This window comes from Siniperca chuatsi, linkage group LG6 (assembly GCF_020085105.1).
Source record: "Siniperca chuatsi isolate FFG_IHB_CAS linkage group LG6, ASM2008510v1, whole genome shotgun sequence".
In the NCBI taxonomy this organism is placed as follows: domain Eukaryota; kingdom Metazoa; phylum Chordata; class Actinopteri; order Centrarchiformes; family Sinipercidae; genus Siniperca; species Siniperca chuatsi.
Genome location: NC_058047.1, coordinates 15,432,800 through 15,451,105, shown reverse-complemented (window position 1 = coordinate 15,451,105; position 18,306 = coordinate 15,432,800). Strand labels below are relative to the sequence as shown.

Here is an 18,306-nt window from a genome sequence, read left to right as displayed (position 1 = left end):
CCACTGATGTTCCATTTTTAAAAAATATTTTAACAAGTGTAAAATGAAAAAAAAAAAAAAAGAAAAAAAAAGGCAACTAAAAAGGGGAATGAAATGCTGCAAAATGTTAGAATTACAGCATCTGTTACTTTTTTGCCTGTAGGTGGCAACATCGACATGGTTATCTGCAGGGCTACTTTCCTTTCTGATAGGTGGCATGGGCTGGCAGATAAAAGACCTGAAAAAAACTTTTACTTGTATACAATAAACAAAAGTCATGTTTACATTCAGTGTTTCTCACCAAAATGAATTGTGTGTATTCTTCAGGTCTAGCACACATGGTGAATGCATTTTCTTCCTCAAAACATTTGCAAAGTTGCGCATATGCACGTGGCATTTCTCCATAGCGCTACTGGTGGTCAAAAACTCCACAGGGTACCTTTTAATACAGAGTTCTGAAAGGAAAGTATTTCAAATAAATGCACAAAAAGTCAGTTTTAGATTGTGGCAGATTTAATACAATCAAGAAAATCTGGGAGGTATTTCAACACATCGAAGAAAAAAGACAATTTTACGAGCTTAGACTGGTGTAATTGTCATTACAAGTCTAATGGGTATAAATAAAATAGGATATTATAAAATATGAGGATTTCCAAAGCCTTTGTTCTATACAGTTTGGATAGTTAGAAAATAGAACATGAACATCCAGTATGTTAAAGACATGCTTTCCCTTTCTACTCAAATGATTTCTCTCAGTGAATTTACGCTAACTAGGTCCAAAAAAACAAATCTGTTTTATTATTAAATCTATTTATTTTTTTGTTGCTACGTACAGCAGATCATGTGCCTGGACAGATACATGTAGTCTTACAGACACACAAACTTCAATTTGCTCCACAAAAGTTAGTCAAAAAAGACATATTCACAGTTAGAAGCACGTTAGTGTCAAAATGTAGCACCCGACCGGTAGCCTTCACGCCACCTTGTGGAGCGTCTTTGCACATTGTGAGTCCAAGTTTGTTTGTTTTACAGGCAGTTTTGTTTCTCAAGCACCCCGAATGGCTGAGGAGGAGGGGAAAATACTGTCGAGTCTGGGCCTTCGTTCTCCTCTGTCCACTAAGAGTGAAACTTTTCAATTTTCATTATCGATTAATCTTTGTTTTTGTTATATTAATCTATTAGTCTATAAAATGTCCAAAAACTAATGAAAAGTGGCCATTCAGTTACCACAAACTGTCTTCAAATTGACTATTTGGTGGGACAAAAAAGAAAAAATACATAAAAGGACTGAATCTTCACATTTGAGAAGCTGCAGAAGTTTGGTATTCCTGCCTGATATATTTCTAACATTTCACTGATTATCAAAATATCTACAGATTTCATTTCGGTTGACAGACCAATCGATTAATCCATTCATCTTTTCAGCGCTACTGTCCACATAGAAAACTGTGGTGTAGTTCAGGTGGTGAGGACCGGATGCGGTGAGGCAACGCCTGGTGAAGGAATGATTGGTTCAACAAGAACCAATTTGTGAAACGATGAAGAAGAGCAGCTCACTGCTGAGGCTGCAGGTACTGGTTTGTGAACGCCTCCAACTGTCTCTCCAGATCTGTCGCTTTATGTCTGCAGAGAGAAGACAAGTCAGATTTGGACCAATTTCATCCAAACCACTTTTCAAGTAAATCTTGTAATTACATTTTTTAACTTTTAAACTGTAGATTTCACATTTCCAGAACTGTTCTGCTGAGCATGAGCTATGTAGTATTTCTTAACAGCTGCAAACCCACACAGACGTTTTCAGTTACCCTGACTAATTAGACCTCTAGTCAGGTTGAAGTTGGGTGGAGTTATGCGATGTCAACAAACTTTATGTACTTACAATAATAATAACGGTGTAAGTTGTCCAGCCTTAACAGGTGCAAAGAGGTCAATTTAGTAAACATAAGTGAAAACAATGTGTATAGGTGCTTTAAAATTTCATACATTTTTGAGGCTTAAATTCATAAACTGCATTTGAGGAGTTAGTGTTCAATCATTTCTGATAGTGAAGATGAAGATAGTGAACATCATCACAAAGTTAAAAAGTATCAAAACTGTGAAACATAGTATATGTATACCATGAATGAACTGAATAGCAGATTCATGTACATATACAGTATAATCAGTTTCCAAACCTTTCAAAAATAGGAAATAGTAAAATAACTGTTCAACGCATTGAACTAATTTGCCAATTTCCACCCATATTTCTGTTTGTTATACTGTGACACAACAATGTACACCGTTATACTTAATCAATACTCTAATTTAAAAGGAAGCTCTATTTGTTCACAAGCACAGACGGAGCAGTAGCAATAAAAACTCATTTGTTTTCTCAATATGTTGACTGACTGCAGGGTTGTGCAACAAGCTTGAGTTGGAAAAAACACCAAAATCTTTGGCAGGTCTGGCAAATTTGACCAAGTATGGATGTAGAATTTGATAGTTTCCATGTCAATTTTGCTGTTCGTGTAGTATCATTCATATCATCTGGGATATTCATTTTCCCCAGACTAGATTTTCCCAAATTCCCAGACAGTCGTCTACACTCTCCCTCACTTCTCTACCCTTCATGTTGCCCCCAATAAGAGAAGGAGCCGGACTGACCGCAGGCTCTTGGAGTGGCTCTGGACGGTCTCCAGCTGATCTATCTTGGCTGTCAGTTGGCGGATTTTAGCCTCCAGCTCTTTCTGTGTCTGGTCCACCTGCTGACAGAGCCGAGCAAAGGTCGTAGCCATCTCCCTGGCAACACAGAGGGCACACCGTCTCAGTGCTTATTTATTTAGCCCTGCAACAGAGGGGAAGGCTGGGTGGGGCACAGAGGAGGGTGGAGCAGGGCTCTGTGTGTGTGTGTGTGTGTGTGTGTGTGTGTGTGTGTGTGTGTGCGTGTGTGTGCAAATTAGGCTTTGTCAGTAGGTTAAATACCACTGACAAAAACTGAGGAAGGGGGCAGATAAATTAGCATTTTGATGTCAGCATAAACATTGTTAGACTGCATGTGCTGTACATTAAATAATGAATCCACACTTTAATACACTAGGCCTTATCTAGTAATTTTTAAGATGAATCATAGATCATGTCACATTTTCTACTTTTTGCCAGTTTTTCACAGTAACAACAAAAATGACCTAGGAATTCAAAGTATATGACAAATGGCTTAATGTTAAGTGTTTCGCGATGGATTTCACAGTAACCCCATCAAAGACAAATTGGAAAGAAAAACTAAATTATTTAAAACATTATGATGCAGTACATGAGCTTAATACAATATAACATCAAATGGCATATAGAGTAACATATGAATTATTTTACTGGCCTTGCTGTAGTGATGAAAATGGCTATGATCTCTGTACACACCAATACAAAATCATCTTAAATTGGACCGCAGTTACCATCTTACTTTGTAATTGTCACATACTGTATATAGAGTACACATTTCATGTACTAGTTTGTTCTACTATGAAATGACAGAAATTATACAGTATCAGGACTTACTGTTGGACCTGGTGGCTACAGTTTGCGCTAGTAAAGCTGACGATGAGCTGCAGCTTCTCGGTTGCGTAATCCACAAACTGGCGCTTCAGAGTTCGCTCTTTTGCCCTTGTGGTCCAGGTGAGTCTCTCGTACAGGTACAGCAAGCCGTACAGTGAGGCTGACAGGGCAATCAGCCTCCAGCCAACTGTTCTATACACCTTAGAAAATAAATAAACAGAAGCTGAGTTAGCCACCTCACAGTTAGACTGGCCTAAGAAAAAAAAAAACCTTCATTAACAGGAATGGTTTTCAGTGCCATGTAATGTTAGCTTGGGAACCGGACGAATCTGCTCATGTTTTATTTACTCTGGCAGATGTGTCTGGACCCTCTCCCATTCAGACAGATTTCAGGCCGATCTGGCCGGGGTCGGGCCAATCACAGCCGTTTATCTAATATGGGGCGGGTTTGATACGATGATTGTACAGAGGAGCACCGTTGAGGCATTTTCATAAACAACCAAGATGGCTGCCGCTGACGTGGAACGTTCTGTTGAATACGCTATCGCGTGTGAGGTGTGACCTCTGGATTCTGATGGCAAAAACAGCAACACTCCATCACAGACATATCGATGCTGCACCATCACAACTCATGTCTGCCCGCTGTAGTCTGTTTCCATTTTTCCTACGTCACACGTTTCGTTGCTCTGATTGGTTGTAGGTCTATCCAACTACGTCCAGAGGCATTTTGGTCTGGAAATCGAAAATGGCTAATGTAATGTATTTGTATGCATGTAATTTAATACAAAAAAAGGATTTTCCTTTGCATTCAAATCTTTAAACCTGATATTTATAATCCACTAGTGAAAATAACTTCCTCACAAATTGTTTCTCTTGTTGCCGTATTCTACAGCACACACAATGCTGCCAAATTAATTTTTCCTGAGTGACCTAAATGAGAAAAAACTCATAATGATAAGCAAAGTCAACCAAATCTTTTTGTCGTAAAATAAATATTTAGACAAAAGAGATAACATTATGTATAACTGTATATATACACATTCATCCTGGAAGTTGACATGCAAGAAATTTTTTGGAAACAACATACCAATCCTCCAACAAGGATAACACTCATTGAAGTGCGGGAGGTAAGAGATGCCACGTTGGTTGCCATGGCTACCATCAAGTCCTCCTGGGTCATGAGGGTTGTCTCGTGGTTGGGTGGGGCTATCGTGGAGGGGGGTCCTGAGGAGGGCGTACAGGCCAGGGGCAGCGCTGGTCTAGAGACCTGAGTAATGACAGCAGTTTTTTTCAAATCTGACTTTCTTCACTGTATATTTTGTATGTTGTTTATGTGAACATCATCATTATTATTGACATTAAATATCACAATATGAATCACAGAAGTTGGTCCTACGACATAACCAACTCTCTCCCATAGTGGCAGTCTTTCCAGCCTGTACCTGGAAGTTCTTGTCCACCAGTTTGAGTGCTCTCTGTGCGTTGACAGATCCCAGGAAGCGGTGGACTAACGCTGTCCAGCCCATCGAAAACTGAAACTCAATGTTCTCCTGGAAGTCGCTGCAAAGTTTGGCACAGTTTAGGTCGTAACTCAGGTCAAACTTCCTGCTGGGCACCAGCATATGGACTTGGCTCTGGACCGAAGAGGGAAGCAGAGGGAGCATGCTCTCTGGAGAGGGAGAAAATATTGACTGTGAGAATTACAACAGGGATAGACAAAAAAAATCAACAGCAGTCATGGGATCATTTGTAGCTTAGTTTGTATTGTAAACATGCACTGATGCACAAGGGATATATGTTTAACACTTTAAGGGACTAATCTTCAAAATGAGTACTTTTACTTTTGGTACAAGCTAATAATTATTTCTTGTGCACTGGAGGGCAGAAAATAACAACACAAGATGACAAACAACATCACCAAATTATCATTGTGGTCTGTAAAGCAAAAAAGGTACATTTGATTTGAATATCCCAGCTTTTCTTAGCTTTCCTTAGGGAGAAAAAACAAAAACAAAAAATAAATAAATCACACACACACACACACACACACACACACACACACACACACACACACAAAACACACCACAATTTCGTAACAGCACCTGAGTCCTTTTCATCACAGGGCACATTAACACCTTTTCAACATCACTGTCACCGAGCACAGCTTGCATGTGTGCCTGACACAGTGACGCATTTGTAGCATAATGGGGCTTGGGATGATGGCATTCAGCGAGGAGAGTAAATATAGCAGTGGGCTGGGTGTTGCAGACCATAGCCCGAGTGCCCGAAAGGTTTTGACTAAGTTTAGCAACACTCTCTAAATGAGCGATTGAGTGAAAACAATGGTGGACTGGAAATCTGGGATGAAGTAATTTTTTATGAAAATGTGATTTCTTCCTTGGCCTTTTAAGCAAGGAAAGGTTTTAAGGAAATTATCATTTTAGACAACCAACCATTCATTTTAGCTTTCAATCTTCACTAGTCTTCTATCTGTTTTTCTTCAAGCATTATTACGATGGTATACTCAAGAATACAAAATATCATAAATGACCTGGTTTTAACCAAGAGAAAGCTATAATCTCTCACTGATGGTGTCTATTAAATGCACTTTGATCATTAAGAGGTAAAGATGGGGTTCAAAACTGATTTTCAGTGTGCTGCCATAGATTACCAGTTGCAACATCAGATCATTCACTGATTGGGACTATTTTACACTACTTTATTGTATTTGAGGAGGAGAATAATCCTCCTCCTCCTCGTCCTCCTCGTCCTTAGTACAAAGGTGATCTCATTATTGTGTACACAGTTATGTCTGCAGTTTAATTACCTATCATGTATCCCTGAGAGGACTGGACAGAAGCGTAGACAGCGTCAGAACAGCGGAAGGCCAGGTTCTTGCCCATCCCCTCCTCCACATGAGCCAGCAGCTCCTGCCAACAGCAAGAGGAGTCAGAGAGTCACATGGAAAGCAGTCAATAAAAAAATAACATAAAAAAAGAGATATTAAGAGCAGTAAACTAGCACAGTTGCCCAGGAAAGGTGTGATCAAGAAGAATTAAAAGGTGGGGTATGCGATTCTGGAGAAATCCAATACAATGACAAATACCATGATATAGAGCCAACAACACACAGCAAGTAATATAACTAACGTTAGCTTGGTTGTGGGTTAGCAAACTGTTGCTACAGTTGTTGCTGCGAAGCTAACAGCCAGAGAGGACGAGACGTTTCCCAGAGCCAGCACACCAGCTCCAGACAGTGATACTCACAACTCTCTTGCTACTATAGCTAACATCACAACAACAGCATATCTTGCCAAAGAAAGTAAAGCTGAATGTACGCGGGCAGGTATTTAGCGGTACCTGACACACAAATCATGGCTGGAATGGCTGAATAGCTCGGTCCGAGCCACTTTTTTTGTTTCCCATTAACAGAGCCAGGAATGTGTACTGGAGTTTTTTTCAGCATGCACACAGAACGGACAGCTTACGGACCGTGAGGAGATATTAGCTGAATTTGACAAAAAGACGTGTATTGGATTAGAATTGCATACCCCACCTTTAATCTGTGCCTCTACTTACAGACTTGTAGATCTTGAGGACATGTGGTGAGGGATGGAAGTCAGCGTGGAACTCATCAACGAGTACGTGGAGACGGCAGATCTCCTCTCCCATGGCGCTGGATACCTGGTTGAAACACACCCAGCGTTATCAGTCAGCTACAGCAGATCAACACAATCAACAATCTGTTCTGCGGTTCTGTCCAGACCTCAATATGTTTTTCAAGTTTTTCCACTCTCACTATTGACTTTGATTAAAAACTGCATGCAGCTGTAGCATCAGATGTATTAATATGGAAGGCACTAAGCTGAAACTCTCATTCAGAGTAGAGCTGAAACAATTAGTTGATTAATTGATTAACAAAAAATTACTCACTACCATTTTGATAACTAGTTAATAGTTTAAAATTAAGCATGCCCCAAATTTGCTGGTTCCATCTTCTCAAATGGGAAGATTTGCTGTTTGTATTGTCTTCTGTGATGATTAATTAACCATCTTTACATTTTGGAGACGTCACCTTGGGCTGTAAAAAAATTATGATGGGCATTTTGCACAATATTCTGATATTATAACCAAACGGTTAATCAAGAAAATAATAAATGAAATGAATCAATGATAAAAAACAATTATTTGAAGCCCTAATTCAGAACACTTAAACAGGACATTCGCTAGTTCTTCCACCAGTTGTCATCTACATTACCTTAGACTCCACATCCTCACTGATGGCCTTGATCTTCTTCTTGATATCATCAATCAGCAAGTTGAGCTGATTCTTGACAAACTCCAGCCGGTCCTTCTGAGACTCTCTGTCCTCCTGTGCCGCCACTCTGAAGCCCCACCCCACCAACAGGAAAAAGAGTCACAAATGCAAACTAGCAGCTCAACGATTTCACAGTCAAAAAGAAAATCAGGTAAAGATACACCAAGTGCAACACAGTAGAAAGTAGATTTTCTGAGAAATCCAGTGATAGTTATAGTATCCAATACTTTATTTATCCCTCCATTATTAAACAAAATGTCATTAAAGTCTTGTTAAACCTACATATTTATTATTTCATTAGTTTAATAGATTACTCTATAACCCCTTCATGGGATTGACAAAAGGAGACAATATCAGTTTGACAATATCAGACTTCCAGAAAAATTCATCTCTACTAACCCACACCCACTAAAAGAGTAGGAGGGGGAAAATGTATGGAGTAAGATACTCACCTCTTCTCCGCCGCCTCTATGTTGATGGTGTCCATGATGCTCTTGACTTTTTCTGTGATCTGCTTGGCCCTGATAGTGTGCTGCTCAAACTTTGTTTTCACTGCTGACTGCGAGATACACTCCTGCGAGGCCATAACACACAAGTTACTGTGACAGCTATAGGGGCTGCTGTTGGATAGGGTGCATGAACTTGCACGCTACCAGGGACGAACAGTGGACAAGATAGACACCTGCTACTTTAAACTTAAGAGAAGAAAAAAAATGGAAACACAGGTGTGAAAATGACAGCAGCAGCGTATCTATCTTGCATCCCACAGCCCACATATTATAAAGTCACAGTAATGTGTTGGTGAAGCAACAGCAAAATTATAAAAACATATCAAGTGAATACAATCAAGAATGCAAGTGAAAGAAAAGAAAAAAAAAATACTGCAACACGTAAGTAGGAATATTGTGTTATTTTGGGATAGATTACAATATCTCGTGTTCAAGACTACGCATCTTTATTTGATAGATGCAGTTGTTCTTTGACTGCATTTAAACATTGTTGTTACGATTTCAGAATTCAGGAACAAAATTCAGTCCTCAAATGCTGCCTTTTGTATTCACGATCTCACAGCTCCTCTAGTATTTTTTTCTTATCAAGCACTTCTCAACTCTTTATGATCCATGTTATCAGTTGTCTGTCGTGGTGATAATTCACTATTCCATTCCTTAAACCATTGTAGGCCGCACAAAACAGATTATGTTTAAAGCGCAGTTGTTATTTGATCATTTATAGTTATAATCCTTCAGATTTTCATGAAATCAAAACCATATATATGATATAAACAATATCAAATTTTTTTGATACTATTTATGGTCTGCATTTTTTTCTGCAATAGCCATTCAATGTATTTGCATTCCGCCATTCCCATGCTGGATTCAAATTGCCTTCACATAAGAGTGGGATTCACAGGATGTATGCATGTAATCCAAAGTAATTTCATATCATCGATACCAGGCTCACTGTTTACTGTTCGCTCTCCTAACGGCGTATCAGAGCTGTATTAAGCTATTACTAATGCAAACTGAACATCTCCTACTGCCGCTGCTTCACATTAAGCCTTTAGCTTTCAACTGGGCCACAGGAAACAACAATGCATCATGAAGTCAGATCGCGACTGCTCATGACATGATGGAAAAAGGCCAATTATTGACCGACCTCTTTATTTAAAACGTGTTTGTTTGGCTGCACTGTAAACAGATACAGCGGTTGTTCTTCTATTGTATTTTTGATAAAGTAGCTGCTCAAGGAGTGTTTAATGCTCCCAGAATTCTGGGACTTGTAGTATTAAACTGCACAAGCTGTTACCACGGTAACCACGGGTGTCGCCAAATCAACCAGGACTGAAATCTTAAGAATTTGATTTTGATTTTCTGATCATTTCCTCCCAGTACGGACACAATTAAATTCCTGCTAGTTCAAATCAAAACATCTCAACAAGATGCAACAAAACACAGAAATACAAAGAAAACTCAACAATCAAAATTGTTACAACAGAACAAAATCAAAGTGGAATGAAAACAAACGGTTGCCCTCGCCTAAGTGAATCTAGACTTCAGCAATGAAGACGCAGGTTGATGGAAAAGGCACAGTGATTGGTCCAGAATGCCCTGGGGCCGCCAGTTTGACATTGCATGGTTGGTGGCGAAACGTAACCGCTAAGCCAGGTTTGAGTAGTTGACTGCTCAGGTTAATTGTTACTGTTAAGAGAATGACTTTGGTTGCTTCTCGTTTTATTCAATTTTCTTCACCATGCTATAATCTCAAATACACACTTTGACACACACACATTTCTCAAAGTAGTATTTCTCAAATGCCCAAGGAGTTTGTGTAACTGGAACAATAAACTCAGCTGTGTTTCACAGCCTGATAAAGCAGCCTCTGTCTGGATCTCCTGGTCTGAATGAATGAAAAAATACCCTCACTTCTCAAAATAGTAATTTCCATTCTCTTTCTAGTTTTAACTCATTCTCAACAGCAGGTATGATACACCAACCGCAGTGTTTATCAGGATCCATGTAACCTGCTGTTTTTGGCTTGATTTAACTTGATACGGATTTCACCTCAGAGGTATACCTGTTGAGATGTCTTTCTGGTGGCAAATATATCAGTGTCTAATCACATATATGCCAGACAGGAAATTGATTTTGCTTTGAGAAGTGGGAATAAAGTTATTGGAACATATGAAGAAGACTCTACCGAGAAGAATCTAATGCGCACACGCACACACACACGCACACACACACACACACACACCTCAAACCTCCTCTCAAAGCTCTGGAACTCCTTCAGTCTCTCCTGGAAGCCCTCAGCCAGGGCGCCACCTGTTCAATGAAATTATCACATTGTATGTAAAAATGAAAAGTACTTGCTATTATTGCACAAATACACAACTTGCATCAGCACAAAGACCTTATCCTACATCAGGTGTGAAATACATAACTGTTTAGTGACTTATCTTTTTTAAGCCTTTAATATTTAGTTTGGATCATTTGTGTAACTGTAATCACTGTTTTCATTATTGTTTGTCATTTACAACACAAATGCAGTTTAGTACCCAAAAATTGTTCAATAAAAACTTGGATGAACGTATATGAACACCTGTGTCCAAATTTCATGTAAAGATTCACAGGAGAGTCCTGTCAACATAGTGGATCCTGGTTGTGAATGATATCAAACATAAAGATATGAACACTGTTTCTCCATCCTCCACAAATACAGCATCGGCTCTAACGTGAAGCCTCACCTGTTTCAGGCATGCCCTGTGCACGTTGCATTCGGGAGTTGAGCACCTCTTTGGCGGAGACGAAGAAAATGCGGTTGGGTGCCTGATCGCGGTCCACAACCTTCAGCTCCTCTACCAGGAAGTTCACACAACGATCTGTGTGCTGCTTCCGCACCTGGAAGAAGAGGGGTCACATTCTTAGAGAGCTCCTTTTTTGTGATTTCGTATTAAGAAAATCATATTTAAAAAAAAATCAATAACATCGATACATGGCTGAAAATAAGTTAATAAAAATGCTATATACATTGCAAACACTAATTTAGTGTGTTCAGTTGAACCAAATTACAAAAAAAAAAAAAAAAAAAAATCACGTTTCATTTTTTTACTTAACCCTAGTGGTATCTAGCCAAACAGATAGTTTTGCTTTTATGTGCCGAGGTTTCCAACTGTGTGTTTATTTTGATCAGCTGTTTTTTTAAAATAAAAAAAACTGTGGTCATTTTTTACAAAAACAATTATGACACTTAAACATTCTGTAACAACAAAATGTGAGACAGATACAACAGATGGTTGACTCACATCCTCCATGTATTCTGGTTCGTTTGCTGAGGCGTCCCAGCGGTTGTTGAGGATGAAGATGTTGGGCTTTGACAGACGTTCGTTCACTTTGTGGAAAAAGTGCTTTTCCTAGACGGTGGAAGGTTGACGAGAGATGGGTAAGGATGATGTTAGTTTGCTCAAATCAATTTATTAACCCCCTTTTCTCTTTCTCTCAAACAATCAAAAACATTTCATTTTGCCAAAAAAGTAAGATGCTAGATAAAAATATATATTAGTTTTGACACAATAAAAATGAAAGAACTCCTAATTTACTGTTGATTCAAATTCAGTACCTAAATTGGATGTATGTACTCTACATCCAGCACCTGGCTGTATCCAGGAACACAGACTTTAATTTCTGTTTTTGTCTGCTTCATTTTCACCAAGACAGCACAGTTCATGATTTCAGGCTCTCACCGACACATGACGTATTTTTGTCAATTTGACTATCTTACATTATTTACATAATGCCTGGGTTCATTTCCATTGAATAGCCCAGAAGAGAAGGCGTGTTTGCTTTCCCTTTAAAAGCTGCTGCCAGGTTAAGGAGCTCTGTGATTGACTGTGTCCAGCTTCACATTGCATGAATGCCTGAGCAGACAGAAACAAGAGTGGGGCCAGTGTGGCTGGATACAAACACAGTCAGCCACATTCTCCACTCTGTAATCAGCTCAGCATAGAAAACATCCACACTGGCCTTTTTAGTACACATAAGTGACTGACATAACTTAAAACTTACTTTGCTTGCTATTGTGGCATGTAATTATTAGTTACAACAATTTAAGTGGTGAAATTACTGTACTATCATCACCTTTCAAGGAATATTCAGTGATAATGAGATATGCAAACAGAAATTGTAATATCTAATCATAGGATTAACTATGTCCAATCTATCCATACACTTATGTAACAGAATTAAAATGAGAAAAATACTTGAAATGATTCTGTCTTCCAAATATATACATACTTCGCAAAGATTAAAGAAGGTTTACAGTGATTTTGTCCCCTCTAAAATAGAAGATCCATAAGCTATTGGTAGGAAAAATATGATGAAAAAATAATGCAAACAAAACTATACTGATGCTCAGACGAGTAAGGCAGCGACAGAGTTCACAGCTAATATATAGGAAATCAGGGAGAATCCTTTGATCAATCTTTAAATGAGTGATGCAGTTGTTCTCAGTCAGTTATGATTTTAAAGTGCAGGTGTACTCTCAGCATTAATAATTCCTGATGCAGAAAAAAACAAAAAAAAACCAATGGCCAGACATAAATACCAACATATAATGTAAATTCCAGAGGATATCTTCATGAGGCTCAGAGGCATTACCGTGTTCATAAGTGTGGATTCAGAGTTGGCCACCAGCACAAAGACATCCGCATCCAGGCAAAACTTGTCGATCCAGCTGTCCAGTTGTGATGTGACATCTGTCCCTGGGCTGCGGAGTGGAAGAAAAGTCAAGAGGTCTAATGCATCTACATCTACAAAATACGTGAATATGTCCACTTCAGCACGATTTCTTTTCTGCACGTTACTGGCCTTATCTGTGTAAATTCCACTTTTTAATGTCCCAGAAATTGTCAAATTAATATTTACAAACTTCCAGATGTGATTAAAGGATCTCGTCACCTGTCTACAAGCACCAGGTCGTCGCGAAGCAGAGCACACTTGGTCTTCGGCCAAAACACACGGACGAGACAGCCGGCGTCCAGACTCTCATCCATGTGGAGTGCATGAGCCAGCTGGTTTACAGTCTGCAGAAGAGATGTAAACAGACTGATGTTATGGTTGTTCATGCAATAACTTCTCCTGTTATTGTTATGAATTTCCAATAAAGTAAACATTACCTATCAATATTGCGATAGCATTTTTCCTGTAATTGTAGTAATCTTTTTATAAGACATAATGTTTTGTCAAAACATTTGTTCTTTTAGTTTTTACTACGTTGAAAGGAAAGCTGCCATACTTGTAAGATGTATGTAGCATTATCCAGGTAATTATTTCACTTTTAAAACTGGAAGGTATAGTTTACAATATCAGCCAATAAGGTAATAATTTAACAGGGAAATGTTATCAGGTAACTTTCAATAGAAATGTATTACGATACCAGGATTCCTATACTATCAACTAACATTAAGCTTGTCTTAACAGTAACAGATAAGTTAATTTAACTAGAAACCCCACATACATTTCTGACATTCCAGACAGTGACATGTAAAAGCACTAGACAGATTAAACCTCTTATATTTTCTTGTTAAACAGATTAAAACTGATGAAGCTGCGTATGGTTTTGAACCCATGTCAACTTCATTCAGTTCAGTGAGTTAAAGTTAAGAGAAAGTGAAGTCTCCCACATCAGGCTTTCATTTCAGACACCTGACACCACCGTGACCATCATGCATACCTGTGTCTGTTTACATGGCTGTAGGTTCAGGTAGCATTTGCACTGTTGACACATGTTGGGTTTGGGAAATTAACATGAGCCAGTTGACGTGCATATCTGGGGGATTTCTGTGTTATAAAACCACACATCTCTCATCTGTTACTTGTTTTTATCCCTGTCTTTTGAAATTACTGTTTCTAACTTTTTCCATTACCTTTACGTAACTAGATTACAAGCTAAATGTAGAAAAAAAAAAATCTAGAAAAGCAAACTACAGCTCATAAAACTATTTAATGACACATGTAGAAGATCAGTACAGTACATCAGTACAAAGATAGGAGCTTGGCTCTGTTATCAGGGTGAGGAATAAACCATTCCAGCTTGTGTCCTCAACCCATTTAAGTACAACACCACTTCCACAACAACAGTAAAAATCTCATCAACCATATTCCTGCCAAATGCAACATCACTTCTTAGCTTTCCAAACATGTATTATCCGAGTAAATTGGGTGACAAGTGATTCAAGGCAACAGATGGTCTGATTAGTGAACATGGCCAGATTCTGGTGTGTGTGTGTGTGTGTGTGTGTGTGTTTGTGTAAAACCGTGGCCCCATTTATTAGCAGAAGTAAAAGGTAGTTCTCAATAGTTAAGTACAGGCTGCCCAAAGCAGCTCCCAGGTATAAAATTATATATGAATGGGAGACAGACCAGTGCTCATAAAATACAAACAGAGCTAACCAAACCTTCCTTGCAAAATGGGTTTTAAAATAACATTCACCTTGATGCTCTTCTCCTCATCAGAGCCCTCCGTCTTTAGGTAGGCCTTGTCGTCATCAGTGCCCTCCACGCTCAGGAAGCAGTTAGTGGTGTGGCCAATCCCGCTGGGCAGCACTCGGTCCCTCAGCATGGCGTTGACAACTGTGCTTTTACCATTGCTGGTCCTGAAAATATACAAAACAGTCAGTTGCTGAATGTGGAACCAAATAATTTTACTTCAAATTACTTGCAAAATGAACAAAGTCCTAAGATGTCACATCCTAATTACTTAAACTGTTAATGCAACACAGATATGCGGCTACTAATGGGTCAGAATGTGAAAATAATCTGGTTAGAGCTGCAACAGGAAATGTTTTCAATGTAAGTAGGTTAAAGAAACTGCACTGACAACTCATTGCTGAATCAAGCATACGAAATCTCTCAATTTTTCTCTGACAAATTCTCCTATTGTGTTTTGGATTTAGAGCCTTTCCTTTGCATCAGTGCAGAGCACAACATGGTTCAATTAACATCAGTTTTAAATTCAATTATGCAGAACCGGTTGAACAATAGAAAATGAATGAGGTGACTGAACAATGCCACTTCAAGGAGACTAGTCAAATTAAAAGAAAAGTGAAAGCAAAACTGCCACCTGAAAAATTTGGGGAGAGACTAGTTTAACTTACACACCCTTGTACATCACAACATTTATGTGTGTAAAAGTTGGTCTTATGGAAAAGACTGTTTGAGAATATCACAAAAGTGTTATTTACAAAAGACTGTTAAATTCAGGTGTGTACAGATGTTTTTACCTGCCAAAAAAGGCCACTTTCATGTGTCTGCGTGCCAGCACCTCCTTAATGACAGCAAGTTTGTCAGCATACGCCTGAATCTCCAACTTTTGATCTTGACTCGCAATGTTCTCCAAAGCTTTATTCCCACAGGTTTCTGTCCAACACACACAGAGACATACAACACCTTCTTCACCAGCCATTCAGACTAAGAGAGCTGCCTGACAGATGATAAACATGATGTTAATGTCATAACTTCTCTTGAACATAAAAGGATTATGCAGCTATTAGTGCTACAATCCTGTTAACATAATCAATTTCCAGCAAAATAAAGATTACCTACTAGAGCTGACTGACAAATGGTAAACAGATCAAGCCAAACCATCTCACCTTCTACAAACTCTGAAGTCTCTTTCACATAGTTCAGTAGTTGTTCAAACACATCGCTTATCTTCTTCTTGGCTACAACAAAGTGCTTCAGAGGGGAGAACTCCCCCCGAGCTGAGTCTGTCCGTCTGAATGGAGGGGCTGCAGCCATTGTGTTCAATCTAAACACAGAGAGGGGTCAAAGAGGTCAAACACGGTTATATCTGGACATGAATAATATAGGTAACATGATGGTCATAATATCATACTGTTTAGATTAAGCTAGACGGTTTATGTTTGTCATAAGATTGCAGCTGCAAAACGTTTTAGGTAACTGTTACATTACAGGAAAGCTGATTGACAGGTTAATAAACACGTTAGCTAAGTTATCTAACTATTAGTGAAGACATCATAGAAGTTAGCAGAAGTGACATCGTGCAACTTCGATACACGACATGACACATGAGAATAACAGAAAACGTCTATATTGATGACAATGTGCGTCTGTTCTCAACTAGTTATAATTAATATTAGAAAACATTATGTCAAACGAGCGGACGCGTGCTGCTGCCAAACAAGCTAACAGATTAAGCTAACTAGCTAACATTACAAGCGGCGAAGCGGTAGTGAACTGGCATTAGCACAGCTAACTAGCGGTACTATTTTTCCTTACCACAGTCCTAAGACAGCCAGTGTCCTCTTCTCATAACACAAACAATACTGATCCGCGGTGACAACACAGAGAGTCCCTTTCCTCGCTGAAAGATTGCTTGCTTGCTGGCAGCCTGACTAACCTTCTATTTCTATCCCGCAATGGCACCCGTATCAAGCTAGTCGCAATAGGAGGAAGGCTTCCGGAACAAATTTCAAAATAAAACATTGACGCTGTTTCCCCCAATGACAAGTATTTGAATGAGGTTGGATAAGATTTTAGTTTAGTTCCTGCTGACTTGCATATGCTTTAAATAACTAGTCGTTATCTGTAAAACTCAACCAATTCACCTGGTTTTGATTTTACAGGGTGTCTATTCATTTTAAGGCTGGTATTTTATAGTAACTGTTGTTTAGTTTGAATGTTTGGAAGTTTAATCATTACAGATTTCACTGGTTTAGTAGCCATTAGTCCTCTAATTATTGAGAAAAAGTAGGTTTTTACCCTGGTTCTACATAGGATACAAAGAATCTCAAATTAATAAAGAATATGTTTTACTAAGTTTACCACAGGACTTTATATTTTCAATTTATTTCGGTCTATAAATAACTGCAATTTGGGATTAAATGAAAAACAAGCATTAAAAAAGGCAATTAGACAACAAGATTTTTTACAGACCAAAAAGGTGCAGGCTGAAGCTTATTATACCTTTTTAAAATTCACAATCTAATCTAATTTAATAGTAACATCAGACTTTGTTTACACTGTCCCTACCATACCAACATGTCATTCTGATCATACATTTTTATAGTTGTTCATTAAATAATTTTTAACATTATTTTTAAACTTAAAAAGTGTGCTATACATGATCTATTTCATAAATTCGCCCCTCTAACTAACATGCTCTGATTTTTTGCACATTCCTTCTGACACTTCCATGTCTTTTTGATTTTATTTTGAAACTAAAAGTATCTAACTTCCTGCTCTGTTCAGATTTACTGTCGTTGTCTTAACGGAGCTTCCAACTTTACGACAGGAGGCGGAGGAAAGGGCCGAAAGGTTGGCGGCAGCAGCCAATCAATGGGCAAAGAATGCATCCAACCCCTGAGATCTCCTTTATTGTAGCTGAGACTCAAGTACAGTTTATAACGCCAAGGGTATAACGGTTCATACACAAGGCAGGATTAATGCATGAGAAACATGAAAAATAATGTCAGAAATTAAAGTAAATATAGTAATATTGCATTTGATAATTATGCATGACAGAAAAAGAGTTTTCCTTTTTTCACTTGGAAAAGTTTAAGAACTATTTTTGTTCACACCCTCTCAGGGTTTACAGTTCTTCAAGCTTGCTATCTGATTTTTCAGGCCAGTATCAACACGATATCACCAAACTGGTACACTGGTTCAACCATACTACAGTATTGTCCACCTATCCATCCATCATCTATACCTGTTTATACTGTGCATGGTTGCAGGGGACAGTAGCACAGTTGTGTACAGTTAGTTATTGTGCGAACATCTTTTACCAAGCTTTATTTGAGAAATTTATGTTTTTACTCACTGTAGAGCTGTGCAAACCTCATGAAAAATAATTACATTCATTGAAGAAACCATAGACATATAATAAGTTGCAATAGGGAATATATGAACATGCACATGAGCTGCTACACTAAGGTCACCTCTCCAAGCACAGAGATCAGACAGC

The 18,306-nt window shown here is 38.6% G+C and overlaps 1 protein-coding gene across 4 annotated transcripts; it reads right to left on the bottom strand.

The window, feature by feature from the left end:
- Positions 1-474: 474 nt before the first annotated feature.
- On the bottom strand, positions 475-16,779 carry mfn1b (mitofusin 1b). 4 transcript variants are annotated; one of them, XM_044200065.1, is made up of 18 exons: positions 16,620-16,779; positions 15,971-16,128; positions 15,602-15,737; positions 14,812-14,974; positions 13,278-13,402; positions 12,978-13,086; positions 11,627-11,734; positions 11,069-11,222; positions 10,579-10,646; positions 8,277-8,398; positions 7,765-7,891; positions 7,086-7,190; positions 6,335-6,437; positions 4,950-5,176; positions 4,595-4,774; positions 3,511-3,707; positions 2,623-2,757; positions 475-1,602 (listed from the first exon to the last, which is right to left on the bottom strand). In XM_044200065.1, the coding sequence occupies exons 2-18, from the start codon at positions 16,116-16,118 to the stop codon at positions 1,533-1,535; spliced, it is 2,277 nt and encodes a 758-aa protein (XP_044056000.1). In that variant the 5' UTR covers positions 16,119-16,128; positions 16,620-16,779; the 3' UTR covers positions 475-1,532. The 4 variants fall into 4 exon arrangements, with proteins under 4 accessions (XP_044056000.1, XP_044056001.1, XP_044056003.1 ...); XM_044200066.1 differs by lacking the exon at positions 2,623-2,757; XM_044200068.1 differs by lacking the exon at positions 475-1,602 and having other exon boundaries at positions 2,623-2,803.
- Positions 16,780-18,306: the final 1,527 nt, after the last annotated feature.

Bases quoted from the DNA above. Each gene is read 5' to 3' on its own strand.
- mfn1b (XM_044200065.1), bottom strand. From the start codon at position 16,118: ATGGCTGCAGCCCCTCCATTCAGACGGACAGACTCAGCTCGGGGGGAG. The intron at 15,738-15,970 runs GTGAGATGGTTT...TGTGTTGGACAG, and splicing joins GACTTCAGAGTTTGTAGAAG to AAACCTGTGGGAATAAAGCT. The intron at 11,223-11,626 runs GTGAGTCAACCA...CTCTTCTTCCAG, and splicing joins AACCAGAATACATGGAGGAT to GTGCGGAAGCAGCACACAGA.